General features: G+C 44.0%; 1 protein-coding gene across 1 annotated transcript in view; it reads right to left on the reverse strand.

The window, feature by feature from the left end:
* Positions 1-26,751, reverse strand: part of GRIP1 (glutamate receptor interacting protein 1) — a 675,191-nt gene that overhangs the window by 528,932 nt on the left and 119,508 nt on the right. Inside the window, 1 exon segment of the mRNA XM_030216417.1 lies at positions 14,304-14,439. Within this exon segment, the coding sequence (XP_030072277.1) occupies positions 14,304-14,439 (136 nt within the window).

Raw genomic sequence — 26,751 nt, forward strand, 5'->3', positions numbered from 1 at the left:
TCGAGCCCGTTCCACCAGGGCAAGAAGGGCTGGGATTCTATTCCAGGTACTTCCTTGTGGAAAAGAAAACAGGGGGGATGCGTCCCATCCTAGACCTAAGGGGCCTGAACAAATTTCTGACTCGAGAAAAGTTCAGGATGCTTTCCCTGGGCACCCTTCTTCCCATGATTCAGGAAAACGATTGGCTATGCTCACTGGACTTAAAGGATGCTTATACCCACATTTCGATTCTTCCAGCTCACAGGAAGTATGTACAGTTTCGGCTGGGAGTGTAGCACTTTCAGTTCTCTGTGTTGCCTTTTGGCTTGGCGTCTGCACCCAGGGTTTTTACCAAGTGCCTGGCAGTTGTTGCAGCGTCGCTACGCAGGCTGGGAGTGCATGTGTTCCCTTATCTGGACGATTGGCTGGTGAAGAGCACCTCCCAGGAAGGAGCTTTGCAGTCCGTGCGGATGTTTATTCAGGTGTTAGAGCTACTGGGCTTTGTAATCAATTACCCAAAGTCCCATCTCATTCCACTCCAGAAATTGGAATTCATAGGAGCTGTGTTGTGCACAAAGACAGCTTGTGCCTATCTTCCCGAGGCAAGGGCGGACAACCTCCGCTCTCTCGCCTCCAGGATTCAAGCATCTCAACAGATCACAGCTCGGCAGATGTTGAGACTTCTGAGGCACATGGCTTCCACGGTTCAAGTGACTCCCATGGCACGCTTACACATGAGATCTGCTCAGTGGGCCTTAGCTTCCCAGTGGTCTCAAGCTGCAGGGAATCTAGAGGATGTGATCCAGTTGTCCACCGACTTTCGGAATTCCCTTCAGTGGTGGACAATTCGATCCAATCTGGTCTTGGGACGCCCATTCCAAATTCCTCAGCCACAAAAAGTGCTGACGATGGATGTATCCCTCCTAGGGTGGGGAGCGCATGTAGATGGGCTTCACACTCAAGGAGCTTGGTCCCTTCAGGAGAAGCATCTTCAGCTCAACCTCCTGGAGTTGCGAGCGATCTGGAACGCTCTAAAGGCTTTCAGAGATCGGCTATCCAACCAAATTATTCTGATTCAAACAGACAATCAGGTTGCAATGTATTACACAAACAAGCAAGGGGGTACCGGATCTCGCCCTCTGTGTCAGGAGGCCGTTCAGATGTGGCTGTGGGCTCGTCAACACGGAATGTGTCTCCAAGCCACTTATCTAGCCGGCGTAAACAACAGTCTGGCCGACAGATTGAGCAGGATTATGCAGCCTCATGAGTGGTCATTGAACATGACTATTGCCAAAAAGATCTTTCAAGCGTGGGGCACCCCCTCGATAGATCTTTTTGCCACTCAGACCAATCACAAGGTCCCTCAGTTCTGTTCCAGACTTCAGGCCCACGGCAGACTAGCATCGGATGCCTTCCTCCTTCATTGGGGGACAGGCCTTCTGTATGCGTATCCTCCCATTCCTCTGGTGGGGAAGACTTTGCTGAAACTCAAACAAGGTCGTGGAACCATGATTCTGATTGCTCCCTTCTGGCCGCGTCAGATATGGTTCCCCCTTCTTCTGGAGTTGTCCTCCGAAGATCCGTGGAGATTGGAATGTTTTCCAACCCTCATTACTCAGAACGAGGGGGCGCTTCTACATCCCAGCCTCCAGTTGCTGGCCCTCATGGCCTGGATGTTGAGAGCGTAGATTTTGTCTCCTCAGGTCTTTCTGAGAGTGTCTCCCGAATCTTGCTTGCTTCCAGGAAAGATTCCACAAAGAGGTGTTATGCTTTTAAATGGAAGAGGTTTGCCGTCTGGTGTGACGGCAGGGCCCTAAATCCTCGTTCTTGTCCTTAGACCTTGCTTGAATACCTTCTGCACTTGTCCGAGTCTGGTCTTAAAACCAACTCGGTCAAGGTCCATCTTAGTGCGATAAGTGCTTATCATCATCGTGTAGAAGGTCAGCCTATCTCTGGACAGCCTTTAGTTGTTCGCTTTATGAGAGGTTTGTTTTTGACAAAGCCCCCTGTCAAACCTCCTCCAGTGTCATGGGATCTCAATGTCGTCCTCACCCAGCTGATGACAGCTCCTTTCGAGCCACTGGATTCCTGCCATCTGAAGTACTTGACCTGGAAGGTCATTTTCTTGGTGGCTGTTACTTCAGCTCGTAGGGTCAGTGAGCTTCAGGCTCTAGTGGTTCATGCACCTTACCTTACTTTTCATCATGACAGAGTAGTCCTCCGCTCGCACCCTAAGTTTTTACCGAAGGTGGTGTCGGAGTTCCATCTGAACCAGTCAATTGTCTTGCCAACATTTTTTCCCCCTCCTCATATGAGTCCTGGCGAAAGCAAGCTGCACACTTTGGACTGCAAAAGAGCATTGGCCTGTTACATGGAGCGGACAAGCCCCCTCAGACAGTCCGCCCAGTTGTTTATTTCTTTTAATCCCAACAAGAGGGGAGTTGCTGTTGGGAAACGCACCATCTCTAATTGGCTAGCAGATTGCATTTCTTTCACTTACGCCCAGGCTGGGCTGACTTTGGAGGGCCATGTCATGGCTCATAATGTTAGAGCCATGGCTGCATCAGTGGCTCATCTAAGGTCAGCCACTATTGAAGAGATTTGCAAAGCTGCAACGTGGTCATCAATCTACACATTCACATCTCACTACTGCCTTCAGCAGCATAGCCGACGTGACAGTCGGTTTGAGCAGTCGGTGCTGCAGAGTCTGTTTGGGGTTTAGAATCCAACTCCAACCCTCTTAGGCCCATTTTTATTCTGTTCCAGGCTGCAATCTCAGTTAGATGTTTCTTGTTTCAGGTCAATCTAAGTTATGTCCTCGCCGTTGCGAGGCCCAATTGACCACTGTTTGTTGTCTTGAGTGAGCCTGGGGGCTAGGGATACGCCACATGTGAGAATATCAGCCTGCTTGTCCTCGGAGAAAGAGTAGTTACTTACCTGTAGCAGGTGTTCTCCGAGGACAGCAGGCTGCATATTCTCACAACCCTCCCTCCTCCCCTTAGGAGTTGTATTCTTCTTATCTATTGGATTCAACTGAGGAACGTGTCCGCACAGCGGGCGGGAAGTCGTGTGCACGCATGCGCAGTGTGATCGCCCGCGCGACAAGGCACAGTTGAAGAGACTTTTAGATTTTACTAGAAAATCCTCCGGGCCAACGTGACGTCACCCACATGTGAGAATATGCAGCCTGCTGTCCTCGGAGAACACCTGCTACAGGTAAGTAACTACTCTTTTATCAATTCATGATTGTGATGTCAAATACTTGATCATGGTCTTTCTTTAGCATTTCTGGGACATAGACCATAGAAGTTCACCCAGCCCTGTCCTTACATTCCAACTAGTGAAGCTGCTGTCGAATCCCACTGCAGCCTATCCATCTTGCCATTTGTGAGACACGGAGGGGCATAATCGAACAGAAACGCCTATCTCCATGGGCGTTTATCTCCGAGAACGGGTCCGTGAAGGGGCGGACCGAACCGTATTTTGGGAAAAAATAGACGTCCATATTTTATTCGACAATTTGTGAGCTGGGCGTTTTTGGTTTTCAGCGATAATGGAAAATGAAAGCGCCCAGCTTAAAAACGAATAAATCCAAGGCATTTGTTCGTGGGAGGGACCAGGATTCGTAGTGCACTGGTCCCCCTCACATGCCAGGACACCAACCGGGCACCCTAGGGGGCACTTTTACAAAAACAAAAAAAATGGTAAAAGAGCTCCCAGGTGCTTAGCACCCTTCCCTTGTGTGTTGAGCCCCCCAAATCCCCCTCAAAACCCACTGCCCACAAGTCTACACCATTACTATAGTCCTAAGGGGTGAAGGGGGGCACCTATATGTGGGTACAGTGGGTTTGGGGGGGTTGGACGACTAATAAGCATTAAGCAGCACAATTGTAACAGGTAGGGGGGATGGGCCTGGGTCCACTTGCCTGAAGTCCACTGCACCCCCTAACAACTCCTCCAGTGACCTGCATACTGCTGCCAGGGAGGTGGGTATGACATTTGAGGGTGAAAATAAAAAGTTGTGAAACATCATTTTTTGTGGTGGGAGGGGGTTAGTGACCACTGGGGGAGTCAGGGGAGGTCATCCCCGATTCCCTCCAGTGGTCATCTGGTCATTTAGGGCACTTTTTGGGGCCTTATTCGTGAAAAAACAGGGTCCAGGAAAAGTGTCCTAAATTCTAGCTAAAAACGCATACTTTTTTCCCATTATCGGTGAAATGCGCCCATCTTTGTTCGGCAGATAACCACGCCCCAGTTCCGCCTTCGCCACACCTCTGACACGCCCCCATCAACTTTGTCCGCATCCGCGACAGAGTGCAGTTGAAAACGTCCAAAAATCGGCTTTCGATTATACCGCTTTATTCGTTTTTGTGAGATAAACGTCCATCTCCCGATTTAGGTCGGAACTTGGACGTTTTTCTCGTTCGATTATAAGCAGGATAGACTATAAAAGTCTGCCCAGCACTGTCCTCAGGTTCCAGCTACTGAAGTTGCCTTTTCCAGCCCATCCTAAACTGGACTACCATATACAGGACAAAGACCATACAAGTCTGCTCGGCATTAACCCTAGTTCATTACAGCTGGAGTCGCCATCTAAGCGTCACTCAACACATTCACACACATGCAGCCATTTAAGTTTAGGGTTTTTTTTCATACCATCCATTTTCTAATTAGACATCCTCTGTGTTCTTCCCATGTCTTTATGAATTCCATCACCATTTTTGTCTCTACCAATTCCCTCTCTATGAAAAAGAATTTCCTGATATTACTCCTAAGTCTACTACCCCACAACCTCAATTCATGTCCTCTAGATTTACCATTTCCTCTTCTCTGGAAAAGATTGTTTCTATATTAATACCTTTCAAGTATTTAAATATCTGTATCATATCTCCCCTGTCCTTCTTTCCTATAGGGTATACATTCAGGTCTTCCAGTCTCTTCTCATACATCGTTTGGCACAAACTCCCTATCATTTTTGTCACCTTCCTCTGGACCGCTTCTAGTCTTTTTACATCCTTAGCAAAATGCAGCCTCTAAAACACCAGGTGGGGCCTCACCAACAACTTATACAGGGTATCAACACCTCCTACTGGTTACGCCTCTCTCGATGCAACTTAGCATTCTTCTGGCTACAGCCATCGCCTTGTCACACTGTTTTGTTACTTTAAGATCCTCGGACACTATCACCCCAAGGTCCCTCTCCTGAGCTGTGTTTATCAATTTCTCACCTCCTATCTCACATATCTCCTTTGGATTTCTGCACCCCAAGTGCATCACTCTGCACTTCTTTGCATTAAATTTTACCTGCCAAACATTGGACCATTCTAACTTTTGCAGATCCTTTTTCATGTTTTCCACTCCCTCTGGGGTGGCTGCTCTGTTATAAATCTTGATATCATCTGCAAAAAGTCAAACCTTATCTTTTAGTCCTTCAGCAATGTCACTCACAGCACCAATCCTTCAGGCTATTCACCTTTCCTTCCTCCAAGTCAATTCCATTGACCACCACCCTCTGGCATCCGTCTGTCAACCAGTTTCTAATCCAGTTCACCACTTTGAGTCCTAACTTCAGCCTGTCAGGTTTATTCAAGAGCTTCCTATGAGGAACCGTGTGAAAGGCTTTGCTGAAATTACATCTAGAGTATGTCCTTGATCCAATTCTCTGGTCACCCAGTCAAAGAATTCAATCAAATTCATTTGGTATGATTTACCTTTGGTAAAACCATGTTGCTTCAGATCTTGTAATCCATTGGATTCCAGGAAATTCACTATCCTTTCTTTCAATGCTTACATTATTTTTCCAATAACTGAAGTGAGGTTTATCGGCCTGTAGGTTCCTGCTTCTCTGTCACCACTTTTGTGAAGAGGAACCACATCTGCTGTTCTCCAATCCCATAGAACCTCTCCCTTCTCCAAGGATTTATTAAACAAATCTTTATTAGGACCTTCCAGAACCTCTCTAAGCTCCCTCAATATCCTGGGATGGATCCCACCCGGTCCCATTGCTTTGTCTACCTTCCATTTTTCCAGTTGTTCATAAACACTTTCTTCTATAAATGGTGTCATATCCACTCCATTCTCATATGTTTCTTTGCCAACCAATCATGGTCCTTCTCTAGGATTTTCTTCCATGAATACAGAACAGAAGTATTTGTTTAGCACGCTTGCTTTTTCTTCATCATTCTCCACAGCATCTTTCAGTCTCACTGTTCCATTTTTAGCCTTTCTCCTTTCACTAATATATCTGAAAAAATTCTTGTCTCCCCTCATTACATTTCTAGCCATTTGTTCTTCTGCCTGTAATTTTGCCAGACATATATCTCTCTTGGCTTCTTTCAGTTTCATCTGCTATTCTTTTCTTTGTTCCTCTTCTTGAGTTTCTCTGTATTTCATGAACAATAATTCTTTTGCCTTTACTTTCTTAGCCATTTGTTTGGAGAACCATATCGGTTTCTTTTTTTTCCTTGCTTTTATTTACTCTTCTCACATAAAAGTCAGTAGCCATTTTATAGCTCCTTTCAGCCTGGACCACTGTCTTTCCATAAAGCAGATACGTATATGAAAAACAATATTTAATGAATTAAAATCAAAATGAAATTAACAAGCCCGACACAGGCCGTGTTTCGCCCAACTGGGCTGCATCAGGGGCTACAAAACAAACAATAATATAACAATTAGAACAAATATTAATAATTAAAATTAAACTAATAGTTGAATTCTATAACCATGATCGAATACTCGGCTGATAATCAAAAACACCATGATAATAAAATGTAGTATATAAATAAATAAATTAAAGTAAAATATAAAAAATGACATAACAAATTACCATAAAGGTGTAAATTAAATATACAAATACAATTAATGACATACTTTCCAAAATCAAACCAAATATGTATAATAAATAAATACATAAATGATAAAATTTGCATATAAAATACAACATATAAAATGTCACTTGTTCATAGATAATAACAGTAAACACTGATTATTAAAATATTGATTACTAAAATATATGCTGCAAAACGACCCATAAACTCTAATTGTACTTCTATTTAAAAAAAAATTGACACCTACCTAATATATATCTCTCTGTATGATCATATAATTTCCACTTAAATATCTAAAAAAATAATAAATAAAAATTGAACAAAGGTGTACTTAATTACAAAATAACTAAATCAAAAAATAATAAAAAATCAAAATCAAAATCAAAAACTCAAAACATCAAACATAAACAAGTATTTAAATCTTGATCAATTAAAAAATTATATATCTATCCTTTTTCAACCAACGTGATTCAAAAATTAAACTTCTATCTTTTATATTAAATCAATATAACTAAAAATGATTAAAAAATAATTCAATAAAAATGTTTAATAAATTAATTAAAATTAGTAGTAGTAACTAAAACATAATAGTATAAATTACCTATTTGTTGAGTTCACAATTGCTCAGTAGAAAAGCACACCTTAACAGATGTCACTTTAAAAAGAAAACTCCTGTTTCTCCACAGGACATGTTTACTAGATTTTTGAAAGAAAATCTGAATTTTCCTCAAGAAGTTATTCCCCCATTGAACAAAATTTATTATGTCCCAACTACTATGAAAAAAATAGAGGGAGAAAAATCCATTGATCTGCAAAATGTTACAGCCATATTGGAACAATCACTTGAAGATGTGTCAGAAAGGGGGACGCTGATAGTTTCTTTTGTTTTCCAACAAGACTTGAATTCAATAATGAGACTTTATTTTAGATCAGCTAACCATATGTTTGGGGGCCAAAAAATTTGGCTATACCCTGATGTGACCAAGACTACTCAAGAAAAGAGGAAAAAGTTTCTTTCTATGAGGTCTAAAATTTTGGATTTAGGAGGTTCTTTCCTTCTTGCATATCCGTGTAAATGTGTCATAAGGTTAAATCAGATAAAATATGTTTACTATACACCTGATCAGCTTAAGACCTTCCTAGAAGCTAGACAACACTAGAGACATAAATATGAGAAAACGACGCCATAGTTTCTTTATCATTGTTTGCATTAAAATAATCTTCACTTAATTCCTGCCCCCCTTCTTTCTCCTTAATAATTGAGGTCTAATGAAGCCAATGTTTAAACTATGTTATGAAAAGATAATTCTTCTGTAATAACTTTATTGTTATACCTGGCTGTATTTCACTTTAACAGTTTATGTCTGTATTAAGTTTATAAAACTAATAAAAATTATAAATGATTAAAAAGAAAACTCCTACAACAAGAACTGGGCAGTATATCAGGAATATATTACTATCCAGCTTATAATCGAAAGAGAAAAACGCCTATATGTCGCATTCTCGAGGGCCTTGGCATTCTGTCAGGTCCTCGAGGCAGGACTGGAGTTTGTGAGCCCTTGGGCCACTGCCGCGGAGCGGCAGCGGCAGGCAAGACCACCTCGGGACTGGAAACACAGAAGAGCAGTACTGGAACTCTAGTACAAGGCAGGCAACTAGAACAGACGAAACAGGAACAGCTTCACCTGCACTTAGCCACCGTTCCTCCGGAGTTGAGCTCCGAAGTGCAGGTGGCCGGCAGGACTTGCAGGATAAGGCAGGAACTGAAGATCCAGAGGACCCACCCTGGGTCTGGGATACACAAGGGAGACCAGACTAGGAACTAAACACAGTGTGCTGCTGCTCAGCCACTAGCAAGACCCAGAAGACAGACCAAGGAACACAAGGCGTACAGAAGCCTAGCAGGAGCAAGGACTAGGGCAGCATACACACTAGGCAGAATGGGGATCCGGGAATACCCACAGGGTAAACCCTCTAGCTAGGTGGAGACAGGATACAGGAATAACCACCCAGGAAATACACACTAGCTAGACAGATACAGGATTCAGGATATACACTCAGTATATACAAGCAGGGTAGGCACACAGGCTAGGCAAGGCAGGACTTAGGGTAAAGAGAGCAAACCAGGAAGAACAGGCCAGGGGTCTTGGGCTGGCAGCAGAGCAAACAGAGTAACCAGGAATAACAGGCCAAGGGTCTTTGGGGCAGACAGGAGAACAGACAGAGTAAACCAGGACAAAGGCTTCACCCCAACCCAGGGTACGCCAGGGACAGAGGCTTCACCCCAACACAGGGTAAGCCAGGAACAGAGGCTTCACCCCAACACAGGGTAAGCCTGGAGCAGAGGCCTCACCCCAAACACAGGGTAAGCCAGGAACAGAGGCTTCACCCCAAACACAGGGTAAGCCAGGAAGGACCGCAGTCCACAGACAGACAGTGGCAGGGAAGACCCCCCACGGAAGGACAACAGAGACACAGACACAGAAAGAAGCTGGGCTGGAACCCAGAGAGAGGCTAAGCAGTAGTGCAGCAGACACTTACTAACCTAACCTGGCCTAAGAGCATAACACTTCATGCAAAGGCCCAGAATGCCAGCACAGCACTTCCTTATGAAGGCTTTCACTGATGAGGTCACCAGCAGCAGGACAGAAGCAGGAAGTACCTTGACCCCAAAGAGAGGCGGAAGTGAGCCCACAGGAAAGACAAGCAGGAGCCATCTTGGAAGCTGGCATAGAGCCAGTGGCAGCCATCTTAGATGCTGGCTCCCTAGAGAGGCATAGCCCACACAGGTGAGGTCTAGTGAAGCAATCAGGTTCATGCTGGAAGCAGCCAGCACACCAGGACAGAGATAAGACTAACACAAACACAGAGAGAAGCCAGCAGAGCTGCTGACCCCCAGAAAGAAGGTAAGGCTGAGGGTGGTCACGGCCACAGACGTGACACTATATTGCGACCCAAATTGGGAGATGGGCGTCTTTCTCCCGTGGGCGCCCAAATCGGTATAATCGAAAGCCGATTTTGGGCGTTTCCAACTGCAATCCATCGCGGAAATGGGTAAAGTTGATGGGGGCGTGTTGGAAGTGTGGTGAAGGCAGAACTGGGGCGTGGTTATCGGCTGAGGAGAGATGGGCGTCTTTAGCTGATAATCGAAAAAAAGGCGTTTTTACCGCGATTTTGGGTCACTTTTTTTGGACCCTTTTTTTCACGAACAGGTCCCAAAAAAGTGCCCCAACTGACCAGATGACCACTGGAGGGAATCGGGGATGGCCTCCCCGGACTCCCCCAGTGGTCACTAATCCCCTCCCACCAAAAAAAACCCACTTTACAAACTTTTTTTCCAGCCTCTATGGCAGCCTCAAATGCCGTACCCACCTCTATGACAGCAGAATGTGTTCTATCCTGTGACAGCCTTTCCCTGGTTCTGATGTGGCTCTCGGGTGAGTGTGACACCTTTTCTGTTAAGGGCACTGCAGAGTCACATCAGCAATGCATTGTGGTGGGTGTAGGGTATTGGGCTCCGTGATTCCAGTAGCTTGTGGCAAATGCTCACGATGTTGGTAGTTGGTAGGCTCTACTCCCATGGAGCTTTTCCCCCTGCTTACTGGGTCAGAGTGTGCCCTGTTTTGTTTCCGGTAGTCCATGAGGTAGTGGCCATTTTTGTAAGCCAGTTTTAAAATCCCTTTCTTTCACGTGTTAGCCACGTTACAGAACTTAGTTCTTCCCTTGAATGTGGCTGAAAGAGGGCATTGTACAGCATTCTGCCAGCTCTGACCTACTGCTCATCTCAGTACCAGGGAGACTCGTTGCCAGTGGGGCACAACCTCTGATCTGCAGTTAACTGTGAGTAAGCATGCTTATTCCAATAAAGGATGTTTTCGGAGAGATTAGTCTTCAGGTGTCAACTGCTGTGCAAATGTTATATAGCAGCAACAAGTCCTAGAGGCCTGCGTGTATGCAGGTCCCTGGAGCACTTTTAGTGGGTACCGCAGTGCACTTCAGCCAGGCGGACCCAGGCCCATCCCCCCCTACCTGTAACACTTGTACTGGTAAATGGGAGGCCTCCAAAACCCACTGTACCCACATGTAGGTGCCCCCTTCACCCCTAAGAGCTATGGTAGTGTTGTACATTTGTGGGTAGTGGGTTTTGGGGGAGGGGGTTGGGTGCTCAGCAACCGTGGTAAGGAAGTATGCATGTGGGAGCGTTGTCTGAAGTCCACCGCACTGACCTCTAGGGTGCCCAGTTGGTGTCCTGGCATGTCAGGGGGGCGAGTGTTCTACGAATCATGACCCCTTTAACGGCCAAATGGCTTGGATTAGGACGTTTTTGAGCTGGGCGTTTTTAGTTTCCATTATCGCTAAAAAAAACAAACGCCCAGCTGAAAAACGTCCATTTTTTCGAAAATACGGTCTGTCCCGCCTCTTCACGTACCCGTTTTCGGACATAGATGCCCATGGAGATAGGCGTTCGCGTTCGATTATGCCCCTCAATGTATGTCAATATGCACATACAAATACCTTCATTACATAAAATGTCCTATGAAGGTATTTGTATGTGCATATTGACTTATACATAGTAATATATTCCTGATATACTGCCCAATTCTCATTGTAGGATTTTTCTTTTTAAAGTGACATCTGTTAAGGTGTGCTTTTCTACTGAGCAATTGTGAACTCAACAAATAGGTAATTTACACTATTAAGTTTTAGTTACTACTACCAATTGAAATTAATTAATTAATTAATTATTAAACATTTTTTATTTACGGTAATTTGTTATGTCCTTTTTGATATTTTATTTTAATTTATTTATTTATATACTACATTTTATTATCATGGTGTTTTTGATTATCAGCTGAGTATTCGATCATGGTTATAGAATTCAACTATTAGTTTAATTTTAATTGTTAAATTTGTTCTAATTGTTATATTATTGTTTGTTTTGTAGCCCCTGATGCAGCCCAGTTGGGCGAAACACGGCCTGTGTCGGGCTTATTAATTTAATTTTGATTTTAATTCATTAAAAATTGTTTTTCATATATGTATCTGCTTTGTCTGTTTTCCATCTTGGAGTTTGCAGATCGATTACCCTGTTGTTTTCTTGGACTACTGTCTTTCTATGTCTTGTATGTCCTCCCATCTCATCAGCTCTTTCTTCAAGTATGCCCCCATTTATTAGAGTCAGCGTGTTTGAAATCCTGGACTTTATGTTTTGAGTGCCTGCCCTCTGTTTAGCTGTTATATCAAACCAAACAGTTTGATGATCACTACTGCCCAGGTGGGCTCCCACTCAGACATTAGACATACTTTCCCCTTTTGTGAGCAACAGATCCAGCATCACTCCCTCCCTCTTGGGTTCTGTCACCATTTGTCTGAGTAGAGCACTTTGAAAGACATTCACGATCTCTCTACTTCTTTCTAATTCTTCAAATGGAACTTTCTAGTCCACATCCAGCAGGTTGAAATCTCCTAGTAATAGCTCTTCCCCTTTCTTTCCCAACTTTTGGACATCTACATGGGAGATTGGGTGGCAGAGCCGGTGGTGGGAGGCGGGGCTAGTGGTTGGGAGGCGGGGCTAGTGCTGGGCAGACTTCTACGGTCTGTGTCCTAAAAATGGCAGATACAAATCAAGGTCAGGTATACACAAAAAGTAGCACATATGAGTTTATCTTGTTGGGCAAACTAGATGGAATGTGCAGGTCTTTCTCTGCCATCATCTACTATGTTACTATCCTGCTTATAATCGAACGAGAAAAACGCCCAAGTTCCGACCTAAATCGGGAGATGGACGTTTATCTCACAAAACCGAATAAAGCGGTATAATCGAAAGCCGATTTTTGGACGTTTTCAACTGCACTCCGTCGTGGATGCGGACAAAGTTGATGGGGGCGTGTCAGAGGTGTGGCGAAGGCGGAACTGGGGGTGGTTATCTGCCGAACAAAGATGGGCGCATTTCACTGATAATGGGAAAAAAGTATGCGTTTTTAGCTAGAATTTAGGACACTTTTCCTGGACCCTGTTTTTTCACGAATAAGGCCCCAAAAAGTGCCCTAAATGACCAGATGACCACTGGAGGGAATCGGGGATGACCTCCCCTGACTCCCCCAGTGGTCACTAACCCCCTCCCACCACAAAAAAATGATGTTTCACAAATTTTTATTTTCACCCTCAAATGTCATACCCAGCTCCCTGGCAGCAGTATGCAGGTCACTGGAGGAGTTGTTAGGGGGTGCAGTGGACTTCAGGCAGGTGGACCCAGGCCCATCCCCCCTACCTGTTACAATTGTGCTGCTTAATGCTTATTAGTCGTCCAACCCCCCCAAACCCACTGTACCCACATGTAGGTGCCCCCCTTCACCCCTTAGGGCTATAGTAATGGTGTAGACTTGTGGGCAGTGGGTTTTGAGGGGGATTTGGGGGGCTCAACACACAAGGGAAGAGTGCTATGCACCTGGGAGCTCTTTTACCTGTTTTGTTGGTTTTGTAAAAGTGCCCCCTAGGGTGCCCGGTTGATGTCCTGGCATGTGAGGGGGACCAGTACACTACGAATCCTGGCCCCTCCCACGAATAAATGTCTTGGATTTATTCGTTTTTGAGCTGGGCGCTTTCATTTTCCATTATCGCTGAAAAACAAAAACGCCCAGCTCACACATTGTTGAATAAAACATGGGCGTCTATTTTTTTCGAAAATATGGTTCGGTCCGCCCCTTCACGGACCCGTTCTCGGAGATAAACGCCCATGGAGATAGGCGTTTTCGTTCAATTATGCCCCTCCATGTATGTTACTATGTTACTATATTAGATTGGAAACAGAGACTAAAAGTAATACGGCACAAGGAGCAACTGACTGATCAGTATAAATGTTGTTTTAATCCACAATAAGAGGAATGGACGCACCTTGATCTCATTTTCCTGGAGGGTAAGAGTTAGGTATTATGGTGGCGGGGGGCATGTTGTGTCTGTCAATTCAGCACTTATTGAAGAAACAACATTGATCACTATTGATTGAACGCTGTGTTGGAGGGGAATGGGAGGGGGAGGTGTTTTTCTTGGTGGGGAGGGCGTATTATTGTTATTGGTTTTGCTACTGGAGGTTGGGTAACACTATTTTGATTTGTCTTGTTCTCCATTAAAATATTAATTAAAAAATCTATTGATACAAAGAAAAAATGATTTGCTGAGTTATTTTGCAAAGTTTCATCCTTTTCCATAAATGTTTGAAGAGTTATTTTGCCCCCAGACAGACAGACAGATATTCTTGACTGCTTTTGTATAATTCTTTCCAGCTTCCATTGGGTTGGAAAAAGTAATGACTTAGAACTGTTCTAACTTTTAATGGAATGAACGGAAACTTGACAGAGCAAATGCTTACCTTTATGTTCTGCTCTAATAGTTCACCATCTTATAGAAGCAATAATCTACTTATTCATGGCCTTATTTTGATTCAATTCTTGCATGTAGTAATTCATCTTAAGTTGCATTTTATGATATGATTACCTTGCAGCAATTCCACCTTGACGAAGGTTAGATACTCTTGGATTCCCATCCTTGTCAATTCCTCCTGATACCGTGAGACCCAAGACGGTATCTTCTTTCTTTGTTAATTCAACTATTGTTGAGCCCTTGAATTCATCTGCCAAAAGGAAAATTAGTGACTGTATTAAGTAGAATCACAGATTAGATGGTTTAACATTTTCTTTAATAAAATAAAAACATAAGATCATAGGCAGAAGAGGTGCAATGGTGAGTCAGCGTGATCTATCAAGCCCAGTCTTGTCTCTGACAATGATCAATCAGAGTTGCTTGGAAGAAACCAGCAGGTCCAAACAGTTAATCCATTACCCATTAGTCATTCTCAGAAGTAAAAAGAGGAGATATCCAAGTCTTTCTGACTAATAAATGTTTATGGATGTATGCTCCAAAAATTCATCAAAAACTATATATTACATGACAGAAAAGTAAGTAAATGTTATTGCAAATGATTAATTTGGTAATAATTGATCTGCTTAGAAGTGACTTGTGAAGAATGATTCCCAAGAATGAGGTCTAGGTAGATAAAGACCATTAACATAAGTAAAAGGGCAAATTTTGGGAGCTACTTCCTGACATTTTTCTTGAAGGGGGGCAGACTCAAGAAAAATGTCAGGAAGTATTTTTTCACGGAGAGAGTAGTGGATGCTTGGAATGCCCTCCCGTGGGAGGTGGTGGAAATGAAAATGGTAACGGAATTCAAACATGCGTGGGATAAGCATAAAGGAATCCTGTGCCGAAGGAATGGATCCTCAGGAGCTTAGTCAAGATCGGGAGGCGGGGCTGGTGGTTGGGAGGCGGGGATAGGGCTGGGCAGACTTATATGGTCTGTGCCAGAGCCGGTGGTGGGCAGCGGGACTGGTGGTTGGGAGGCAGGGATAGTGTTGGACAGACTTGTACGGTCTGTGCCAGAGCCGATGGTTGGGAGGCAGGGCTGGTGGTTGGGAGGTGAGGATAGTGCTGGGCAGACTTATACGGTCTGTGCCAGAGCCGGTGGTTGGGAGGCGGGGATAGTGCTGGGCAGACTTATACAGTCTGTGCCCTGAAGACCACAGGTACAAATCAAAGTAGGGTATACACAAAAAGCAGCAAATATGAGTTATCTTGTTGGGCAGACTGGATGGACCGTGCAGGTCTTTTTCTGCCGTCATCTACTATGTTACTATGTTACTTACTAACGTTCATTAAAAACAAATTTTAACTTGAGTTTTTAGTATCCCAAAGTAAAAGTGGTATCTACTAAACCGTGTTAACCCCTTTGTGAATCCCACTTTTGTGCAAGTAATTCACATAGTTTAGGCAAACCTACAAAGTACTGTCAAATCATCCTAAATCAGTGACAAGCAGAGGGAAGATAGTGAGGCTGATAAGAACAAGTTGGGGATAGGACCAATGTTCCCTCTAAGCAGAGCGGTTGCTCATACATTTTAGGAGTGTTGTTCACAAAATATAATTTTGTGATATATTGAAAATAATGGATAGGACTTCCTAAGAGAGTGATGCGGACTAACTGAGGGAAAGAGAGAGACATACACAGAGACTGATGGAGACTGATTGGGGGAATGAGAAAGAATGATGGGGACTAATTAGGGAAAGAAAGAATAAGAAAGAAATGAGGGAAAGAGATACTGGGGGTGAAAGAGAGAGAGAGAGAGAGAGAGAGACTGATGAGGACCAGCTAAAGGAAGAGAAAGGTTGATGGGAACACAAACTTGCAGGATGGAGAGTGGAGGTCTATAGAACCAGAAAGATTTAAATCCCTGATCTAGTGCAAAGACTCACTCTTGCTCTAGCAGCACATTTGGGGCCCTTCAACAAGGTGTATGGACCCTACTATTCTAGCATAGAAAGAGAGCAGCTTTTAAACTAGATTGGCGGGAGGCAGGAAAGCTGACAGTCATCCAGGAGTGTATAGTTTCAGAGTGGGGTATTTTTGAAAGATACAATTAAAATAGGACATTTAGGGAATCTCAAAAGAGAGATTTCAACAATAGTAAAGCAAAGCCAGGAGTGTTTAAGGGGAGAACAGAGTAAAGGAAGCAAATTATCCATGTCAACTTCTAAGCAGCTTGTAGATGCAGAGAAAAAAATACAATTTGAAGTGTCTATATACAAATGCTAGAAGCCTAAAAACACAATGGGAGAGTGAGAGTATACAGCACAAAATGAAGAGGTAGATATAATTGACATCTCTGAGACTTGGTGGAAGGAGGACAATCAATGGTATACTGTGTTATCAGGGTACAAATTATATTACAATGATAGAGTAGGAAGGGCATTTTAGAAAGAAACGACTAAATCAGAATTTCCAAACAGGAAAGAAGGATGTCTATCTTTTGTGGTTGAAAATACTATGGATGTCCTGTGACTTGGATGTTTTGGGATTGGACGGCCTTTTTTTTTTGGTCCATTTTCAAACAAAAGACGTCCAAAACAGAGGAGAAGTGGTTTAATGGTTAGTGCAGCAGGCTTTGATCCTGACAACATGAGTTCAATTCCCACTGCTGCTCCTTGTGACTTTGGGCAAGTCAAATGCACAAGGAGCATTTTTGGATATGACATCTAAGTCTGAATTTGGACGTTTTTTGTAAAACGTCAAAAATCAGAACAGGCAAGGTCATTTTCTACAAAAAAAAGTTTCTCTTTTCCTTTTGAAAATGCTGTTTGGAAAAATATTTTGTGATTTGGATGTTTTATTTTTTGGTCCATTTTCAAACAAATACATCCAAATGCAAAATGTTCAAAATACACAAGAAAATCCACAATAAAGTCAAACCATTCATATGTTCTAAGTGTGGTAAAAGCTTTAGTTGTAAAGTCAATCTCAAAGTGCATCAGAAAGTCCACACGGGAGAGAAACCATTTGCATGTATAGAGTCTGGTAAAAGGTTTGGTCAGAAGGTAAACCTTACAATGTACCAGAGAACACACACAGGAGTGAAACTATTTACATGTCGTGAGTGTAGTAAAAGCTTTGGTTGGAAAGAAAGCCTCACATGGCATCAGAGAATCCACACAGGGATGAAACCATTTACATGCACTGAGGAGGTAAAAGCTTCAGTTACATTGGGACAGGTAATTAGGGAATGTACACTATTGCTATGAAGTATGGAAAAATAGCACTCTGCTATTTAGATATATGTAATGAGACCTTCTTTTCATCTATAGATCTGAATTCAAAGCCCAAATCTAACAATCTAATATAATAAAACGCACCGTGAACGTTCTAATGAGGCCAACGTTCTGTGAAGCCATCTGACGTCACTGAAGCTGTAGGGTTCGTGGATTCGTGGTGTGAAGCCTTCAAGCCAGCCAGCCGTCTCTGCCCCGCCCTCGCGAAAAAAACAAACAAATCGGGAAGCGAAACGTCAGGGAAGGAGGCGGCGCTCCCGACGTCTAGCCTTCCCTTCGCTGTGTTCCGCCTTCAAAATAAGGCGGAACACAGCGAAAGGAAAGCTAGACGTCGGGAGCGCCGCCTCCTTCCCTGACGCTTCGCTGCACGAACCGCCACGGAGGTAAAGTTAAAAAGAATAAAAAAAAAAAAAAAGGGATGCATGGATGCGAAGGGGAGGGGGGGGGGGCATGGATGCGAGGCATGGATGCGAAGGGGGGGGGGGGGGGAGAAGAGGGCGGGCCAGGCTGGGACATGGGAGAGAGAGTAGCATGGATGCGAGGGGGGGGGGACTTGCTGGAAAAGGATGAATGGAGGCGGCAGGGGACAGAGGAGCATGGATGGGTATGGATTAGGAGGACAGGGCACAGGGAGAGAGGGGAATTACTGGAAATGGATGAATGGAGGGGGCAGGGGACAGAGGAGCATGGATGGGCATGGATTGGGAGGACAGGACTCAGGGAGAGAGGGAAATTGCTGGATAGGGAAAAATGGAGGGGCCAGGTGACAGATGAGCATGGATTGGAAGGGCAGGACTCAGGGAGAGGGGAATTGCTGGATAGGGATGAATGGAGGGGACAGGTGGGCATGGATGGATATGGATTGCAGAGCAGGCCTCAGGCAGAGAGGGGAAATGCTGGATAAGGAAAAATGGAGGGGCCAGGTGACAGAGGAGCATGGATGGGCATGGATTGGAAGGGCAGGACTCAGGGAGAGGGGAATTGCTGGATAGGGATGAATGGAGGGGACAGATGGGCATGGATGGATATGGATTGCAGAGCAGGCCTCAGGCAGAGAGGGGAAATGCTGGATAGGGAAAAATGGAGGGGCCAGGTGACAGAGGAGCATGGATGGGCATGGATTGGAAGGGCAGGACTCAGGGAGAGGGGAATTGCTGCATAGGGATGAATGGAGGGGACAAATGGGCATGGATGGATATGGATTGCAGAGCAGGCCTCAGGCAGAGAGGGGAAATGCTGGAGTGGGAAAAATGGAGGGGCCAGGTGACAGATGAGCATGGATTGGAAGGGCAGGAGTCAGGGAGAGGGGAATTGCTGGATAGGGATGAATGGAGGGGACAGATGGGCATGGATGGATATGGATTGCAGAGCAGGCCTCAGGCAGAGAGGGGAAATGCTGGAGTGGGAAAAATGGAGGGACCAGGTGACAGAGGAGCATGGATTGGAAGGGCAGGACTCAGGGAGAGGGGAATTGCTGCATAGGGATGAATGGAGGGGACAGATGGGCATGGATGGATATGGATTGCAGGGCAGGCCTCAGGCAGAGAGGGGAAATGCTGGATAGGGATGAATGGAGGGGGCAGGTGACAGACAAACATGGATGGCCATGGATTGGGAGGGCAGGGCTCAGGGACAGAGGGGAATTGCTGGAAAAGGATGAATGGAGGGGGCAGGGGACAGATGGCCATGGATTGGGAGGGCACGGCTCACACTCTCTCTCTCATATACAATGTCTTTCTGACTCTCACTCTCACACACTCTGTCTCACACTGTATCACATTCACTCTCTATGTGCCACACAGTCACTCACACACTCGCTTGGTGTCATACACTCACTCTCACAGAGAATCTGTGTCTCACACACACTCTCTCTCTTGCCCACACACACACACTCTCTCTCACACTGTGTCTCACATACACACTTGCACACACTCTCATTCTCACACACACTCTCTCACAAACACACTCACACCCAGACTCACTCTCTCTCTCACACACTCACACTTTCACTCTGACTCTCAAACAGTCACTCTCACATACACTCTCCCAAACATACACACTCCAAGGAAAACCTTGCTAGCGCCCGTTTCATTTGTGTCAGAAACGGGCCTTTTTTTACTAGTAAAGAATAAACACAGGGCTCAGATGTTATAAAAAAAAAAAAAAATAGAAAGCTTGGCATCAGGTAGAATAGTGGAAAAGTGGCATCCCAGGAAAGCAATAGGGCATCCTTGGGGGCACTGCAGTGGACTTTATAAAATGCTCCCAGGTACACATCTAACCATTGCTCCCTTACTTTGTCTGCTGAGCCCCCCAAACCCCACCCAAAACCCACTACCTCCAACTGTACACCACTACCATAGCCCTTACAGGTGAAGGGAGCACCAATATGTGGGTACAGTGGGTTTCTGGTGGGTTTTGGAGGGCTCACAGTTTCTTCTACAAGTGTAACAAGTAGGGGGAGGTAGAAGCCTGGGTCCACCTGTCTGCAGTGCACTGCACCACTACTAGACTACTCCAGGGACCTGCATGCTATTCTAATTGTAACATCTGAGGCTGGCATAGAGGCTGGCAAGTAATCAATTTTGGGGGGTGGGAGAGGGATAGTGACCACTGGGGGAGTAAGTGAAGGTGATCCCCGAGTCCCTCCAGTGGTCATCTGGCCATTTGGGGCACTTCTTGTGCAGAGTAGAGGAGTAGCCTAGTGGTTAAAGCTGCAGACTTTGATCTTGTAGTAGTGGGTTCACTTCCCAATATAGCTATTCACTATAAAAACAGGTCTAACATCTAAGTTTTAGTCTTGGAGACTTTGTTTTGTTCCATTATTGCTAAAAGATGTCCATGTCTTAGGAACACCCAAGTCCCGCCTTCAACATGCCCCTGGCACGCTCCCTTGATATTTGGACAGACTTCAGAGAAAGATGTCCAAAAAGAGGTTTCGATAATACTGATTAGGATGTTTCTGTGAGATAAACGTCCAAATGCTGACTTATGTCACTTTTTGGATATCTATCTCTTTTGAAAATGAACCTGATTGTCATCTTCCTGTAATTTAAAATTATGCATGAAAGGTATATATTTAGGTGGAGTATATTTATAGCATTCACATTCAAATTGTAACCAGAACAGAGTTTCTATTTGTGGGAGAGCCCACCAGACATCTTGAGCTTTGTCTTAACAAGAAAGCTAAATGATATTCATAAGTGTTGGGGAAATTGACCCCACCATTTATCTTAGTGGATTTCAGTTTAGCTAAAGCAACTCTCAGGGTCTTATTATTCCATAAGAAGGCGAGAGTAATGAGTCAATCTTTTTGTATACCTGAGGATTGAACAAGCAGGGAATCATGCTCAATATGTAATTCATTTTTGGTGCTATCATCATCTTGATTGACTCAAGACAACACCACCATGAGAGTTTCAAAGGTGACCATCTTGTTGCTAATTGATGAACCAAATCTAATATATAAGTGGAATTATATGTCAATGTTTCTTCTCCCATGGGACCAAATTAGATACGCAGGTATTTAATTTTGTTAGCTGACCATTGAAAATTATATTTCTTGAGCTCATCACTGAATGTGTAGGTGTTAAATGGCATGATCTCTGTTTCGGAAACATTTAATGTGTAGCCAGGTATGGTAGCGTACTTATTTATTACCTCCAAGATATTAGGTATGGAGTCTGGAGTTATGTGTAATAGAATGTCATCAGCATACACAGATAATTTAGCTTCCACTCTACTACATCTGATACCCTTTATTAGTTGTATTACATCTTATCGCTATCAGTACAGGTTCTAATGCTATATTAAAAAGGGGAGGTAACGGAGGACATCCTTGTCGAGTCCCCCTTGTAATATACCATTAGTTTGGACCCTAGTAATAGCCTTATAATATAATAGTTTGACCATATTAACGAATACATGGCTGAAACCAAACCACTACAGCGCATAGATCAGAAAAGACCATTAGACATGGTCGAAGGCATTTTCAGCATCCAGGCCCATGGCCGCAGCTGTTTCTTGTGACATATTAGTTTGCATTATAATATTAAAAAACAATCTAGTGTTGTCACTAGACAGTCTGCTGCTCATGAATCCAGATTGATCAATGTAAATGATATAGGACAAAACAGCCTGTAGACATTTAGCTATCAACTTAGCTAGTATTTTAGCATCTACATTTATAAGTGAAAGTGGGTGGTAGTTTTGTACAGAGAGGGGATCTTTATTTGGTTTGTGTAGGACAATTATTAGCTGCCCTAGCTATGATGTCAATTCTGATAACAATCTTGTTGTCCTGGAACATTGGCAACCTTATCAGCAGCTTCTGTTCATACTTAAGGTCACAACTTCATGTTGCAACAAGCTTTAACTCAGATGGGGTGTCTGAGTTTGCATATTATAATCAGGCTGTTAATGCTGGATAGTGCCATGTATTTATGAAGCTATATATTTTGCCATATAGGTACATGCAGGTCTGTACATAGTACCTCATGGTGCTTCAGTAGTGCTTGTTTTGCCCCTACAGCAGGGGCGTAGCCAGACAACAGATTATGGGTGGGCCTAGGCAAGAAGTGGGTGGGCACCATGTGCTCTCCCCCACAGCACCAAAAAAATATTTCAGCTGGCGAGAAAACGCTTCTTTCCATCTTGGCTTACCATCAAGGGGAAGTCTTCAGCTGATAGAGCTTGGGATCGCCACCAACCAGTGGCATACTAAGGGGGGGGGGCGGTGGGGGCGGTCCGCCCCGGGTGCACGCCACTGGGGGGGTGCCGCGCGTCTGTCGGCAACTCTCGTTCTCTGCTCTCTCTGGCCCCGGAACGGGTTATTTCCTGTAACAGGGCAGAGGGAGCAAGGAACGAGCGTTGCTGACAGACGCACGCCGCCACCCCCCCCCCCCAGCAGGTAAAGATGCACCGGGGGGGGGGGGTGTCATTTTGCTGGGGGGGAGCTGCCCCTTTCTCATCCCCTTCTACGCCCTCACCTCCCCCCTGTCATCTCTCCTCCTCCTCCCCTCCCCTTACTCTGCTATCCCAATCCCTGGTGGTCTAGAGGTACCTCTTCGGGGCAGGAAAGAGCCCCCTTTTTCCTGCCTGGAGCTGCTAGCTGCCCTGCATCCTCCTGTCCTGTGGTGAGTCCGGCTCTCGGCGTTTCAAAATGGCCACCGAGAGTTGAAGTCTCGCGAGGCTGCCAGTCAGTACGAGTCTTGGCAACCACTGGCATAGCTTTGGACTTACTGAGATTGAGTGTAAATCCCAAGGTGTTACCAATGGAAGAGACTACGCTTAGGAGTTGAGGTAGGGAATTCATGGGGTTAGTGAGAACCAGCAAGAGATCATCAGCAAAGGCCATGGTTTCTTTTAGAATGACCCCCGTAATCCACTCATCTGCATTGATAGTTCTTATTGTTACCCCTCTCTGTTTCAGAGCATGAGTATGTGATTCAGGATACCTGATGCTAGTAGTCATGTTAAATACCCTGAGTTACACCTCTGAAAAACAGGAGAGTACAAATTAAACTAACTTTGTCTCCTGTACTCCAAGTCAAATTAGACAAAATAAGGTAAGTATTTAACAGTTTCTATTCAGTTTAACAATAAAACTTCAATTCAGATATTAAAGTGTGTATTCTAATATGTCAATTTAACTATATTTATCTCTACTCATTTCATTTCTTTTAACAGAAATACTTCTTAAGCCAAAAGCAGAACTATCAGATAAATATAATTTAGTTAAATAGCATTAGTTATGTGAATTTTCCCTTTAAAATTATTAAAATGCTTTACATTAAATAAAGAATTTGATTCTTTGTGTGGTTGTTTTGTATTTTTTCTAATTTTCCTCAAAGAATTTCAGCGTAGACCCAGGTAAGTATATTTATTAACTTTTCCCTTATAAAGTCTCTTTTAAAAATGGTGTTTGTATGCAGATGTACTTAGCTGAAGATTTCTCTCTTGTGCCAGGAACTCTTTATTCTTTCTTGCATGGGGGGACTGTGATCTTTCAGGATATCTTCTGACATTCAGTGCTGTTTTGCTTTTCACACACTTCTTCTTTTACCTGACTTAATTGAAATAAAATAAGAGGCAATACCCCATGAGGGGCATTTTCAAAAGAAACTTCCAAGTTGCGATTTGGACGTCTTTGCAAAACGTCGAAATCTGGAGGCAGGGAAAACCGTATTTTTTAAAAAAGATGAACGTCCATCTTTCATTTCGAAAATACCATTAGAGACGACCAAATCCAAGGACGTCCTTAAATTTCGATGTTCCTAGATTTGGAAGTCCCTAGACATAGACGTCTTTGACTTTCGGCGATTTTCGAAACCAAAGACATCCATGTCAAAAACGGTCAAATGCAAGCCATTTGGACGTGGGAGGAGCCAGCATTTGTAGTGCACTGGTCCCCCTGACATGCCAGGACACCAACCTGGCACCCTAGAGGGCACTGCAGTGGACTTCATAAAATGCTCCCAGGTACATAGCTCCCTTACCTTGTCTGCTGAGCCCCCCCAAACCCACTACCCACAACTGTACACCACTACCATAGCCCTTATGGGTGAAGGGGGGCACCTATATGGGTACAGTGGGTTTGTGGTGGGCTTTGTAGAGCTTGCTATTTGCTCCACAAACATAACAGGTAGGGGGGGGGGGGTATGGGCCTGGGTCCACCTGTCTGAAGTGCACTGCAGTACCCACTAAAACTGCTCCAGGGACCTGCATGTGCTGTGATGGACCTGAGTATGACATCTGAAGCAGGCACGAAATATTTTTAAAGATGTTTTTTGAGGGTGGGAGGGGGTTAGGGACCACTGGGGGAGTAATGGGAGGTCATCCCCAATTCCCTCTGGTGGTCATCTGGTCATTTCGGGCAGGTGGCTTATTCGTAAAAAAGGTTTTTTTGTGGCTTATTCGTAAAAAAACCACGTCTGGGTGAAAACGTCCAAGTGTTCATCAGGGACGTCCTTGCTTTTTTCAATTATGGGTCAAAGACGTCCAAGTGTTAGGCACGACCAAGTCCCGCCTTCACTACATCTCCAACATGCCCCCTTAAAATTTGGACGTCCTTGCGACAGACTGCAGTTGGAGACGTCCAAAATCGGGTTTCAATTATACCGATTTGGACGTCTCTGAGAGAAGGACGTCCATCTTCCGATTTATGTCGAAAGATGGACGTCCTTCTCTTTCAAAAATGAGCCTGTATATCTCCTTATATCATACGGTTAGTTTATATTCTGTGACATTAAGGGCCCTGTTTACTAAGGCGTGTTAGTATCTCCCTTTGTCATCATGGAGCACCAAGGTAGAGCAGTAATGTAGAGATTTTTTAAACAAAACAGCTACCCCTCGATGTCTACCCCAGAGGAAGAGTAATAGACATCCTCCACTCATTGGCGTTTTAATTTCTGATGTTCTAGGACTGTAAGGCATGTCTCTTGTAGGCATGCAATGTCTGTTTTGTGTCTTTTAAGAGCTGTGAGGATTTTGGTCCGTTTTTCTGGGGATGTGAAACCTCCCACATTCCAAGATACTATTCAAGGGATCTTTGACATAACATGTAGTTAAATAGAAATAGAACACAATAGTGAATTGGAGTGAGTACTCAGAGTGCCCAGCCTCCACCCCGAGCAGGAAATGAAAAATACAACCTCCACCATGCCTTCCGAGTACACTTAAGCTTGCAGACATCATTCCTGAAAACACAACTGCATCCATTTGATTCCTCCCAACCAGTCCAACCCCCATTACCTTCCCAACTGCCCCCCATTCCCAATCACCTCCTTATTTGAAAACATCCCTTGTTATACACCTGGGCCTACCACCTTTAAAGAAAGTAATAGGATAGAGACTACAGTAGATACATGAGGTCATGCTGTCCTCCACCCACCACCCCTCAAACCTGGTAAGTCCACTAGTCCAGAAAAGGCTAAATTAAAGGCAAGTCTAGAGTATTGGTGTCACAAACAGCTCAATGTTATGCAGCAAGCCAGCATTCTAGCAGAGGCCCTGGGTTGTGATCTTGTATTGTCTTGGGTAGCCTTACTATCCTCAGGTTACTACGTCGATAGTGGTTTTCCAGGTCATCCAGCAGGGCTTCTTGTTTGCGTATCCGTTGATCTAAGTCTTCCAGAGATTTTGAAGCTATGGCTGATGCATCATCTAATGCAAAAACTCATTTTTCGAAATCTCCGGTTCGCTGGGTTGTTTCTGCCAGCAAAGATTCCATATGTGCGAGTTGCCCCAATATCTGTTCCAATCATGGTTCCAATACTTTTTCTACCGTGTCTGAAATTTGTTCTAGCTGGTGTTCTGAAAAGGAAGAGTCTCCCACCGCTTCCATGGGTGCCATTTTGTCCTCTCCAGTCCACACTCATTCCCTGTCTTCTTTAAGGCTTTTCCCTGCCATTTCTCCTCCGGATCTTATTAGAAATTTGACCATACACTTTCAGGCAGTCGCAGGGTAAACGTTCAGTCAAAGGGTGTTCTTTTTCGGTGTGGCGGTACAGTTTTAGAGAGCAGGACCTCAAAGAGGGACCTGAACATGTCTGTCCCTACCAATGCATCACGTGACCTCCCCTCACTGGGTTATTTATATGTTGCTTTAGGATTATTCGTTCAGGATTTTCACTTTAAAAAATGTTAAATTATCATTATGTGTCCCTTTATCATATATAAGGATAGCTTGAGATTTCAAATTTATTGTTAGCACTGCAGTCAACAACATTTCAACACACACATATAATTTCATGGTGTAATATAACACCTTTGGTTTTAATACATGTTTCCCTCTCTGTAGCGCTATATTTGTGCTATTGTCCCTCAACATTGCAATGAGTCTGTGGCTGGCTTATGAGGTATAGTTTTTCTTTTTATACATTTGTTTTATTTTGTTTTAATCTTTCTATATTAGTACCATTTTACCACATTTGCTTATTTCTGCTTTATTTAATACTCTGTTGGTTATGCATGTTTTTAAACACTAATGTATTCAATTATTGCTGTTCTGTATGTATTGATTTAGTTTTTAATCAATACATTGATCAATATTGATTATGTTTCTATCCTTTTGAGTCACTGATTTATTTATTATCATTGAACGTATATACTTAATTTTTATATCTTTTAATTATTTTTATTTTATTGTTTATATTTAAAGAACCCCTGAGGAATGCTTTGAGTGCCAAAACACGGCCTATGTTGGGTTTCAACTATCAGCATATGTTGAGTTTGGATAATAAACGTCTTTCATTGATCGACTTGGAGCTTGTGATTGGCTTCT

This window comes from Microcaecilia unicolor, chromosome 10 (genome assembly GCF_901765095.1).
Source record: "Microcaecilia unicolor chromosome 10, aMicUni1.1, whole genome shotgun sequence".
In the NCBI taxonomy this organism is placed as follows: domain Eukaryota; kingdom Metazoa; phylum Chordata; class Amphibia; order Gymnophiona; family Siphonopidae; genus Microcaecilia; species Microcaecilia unicolor.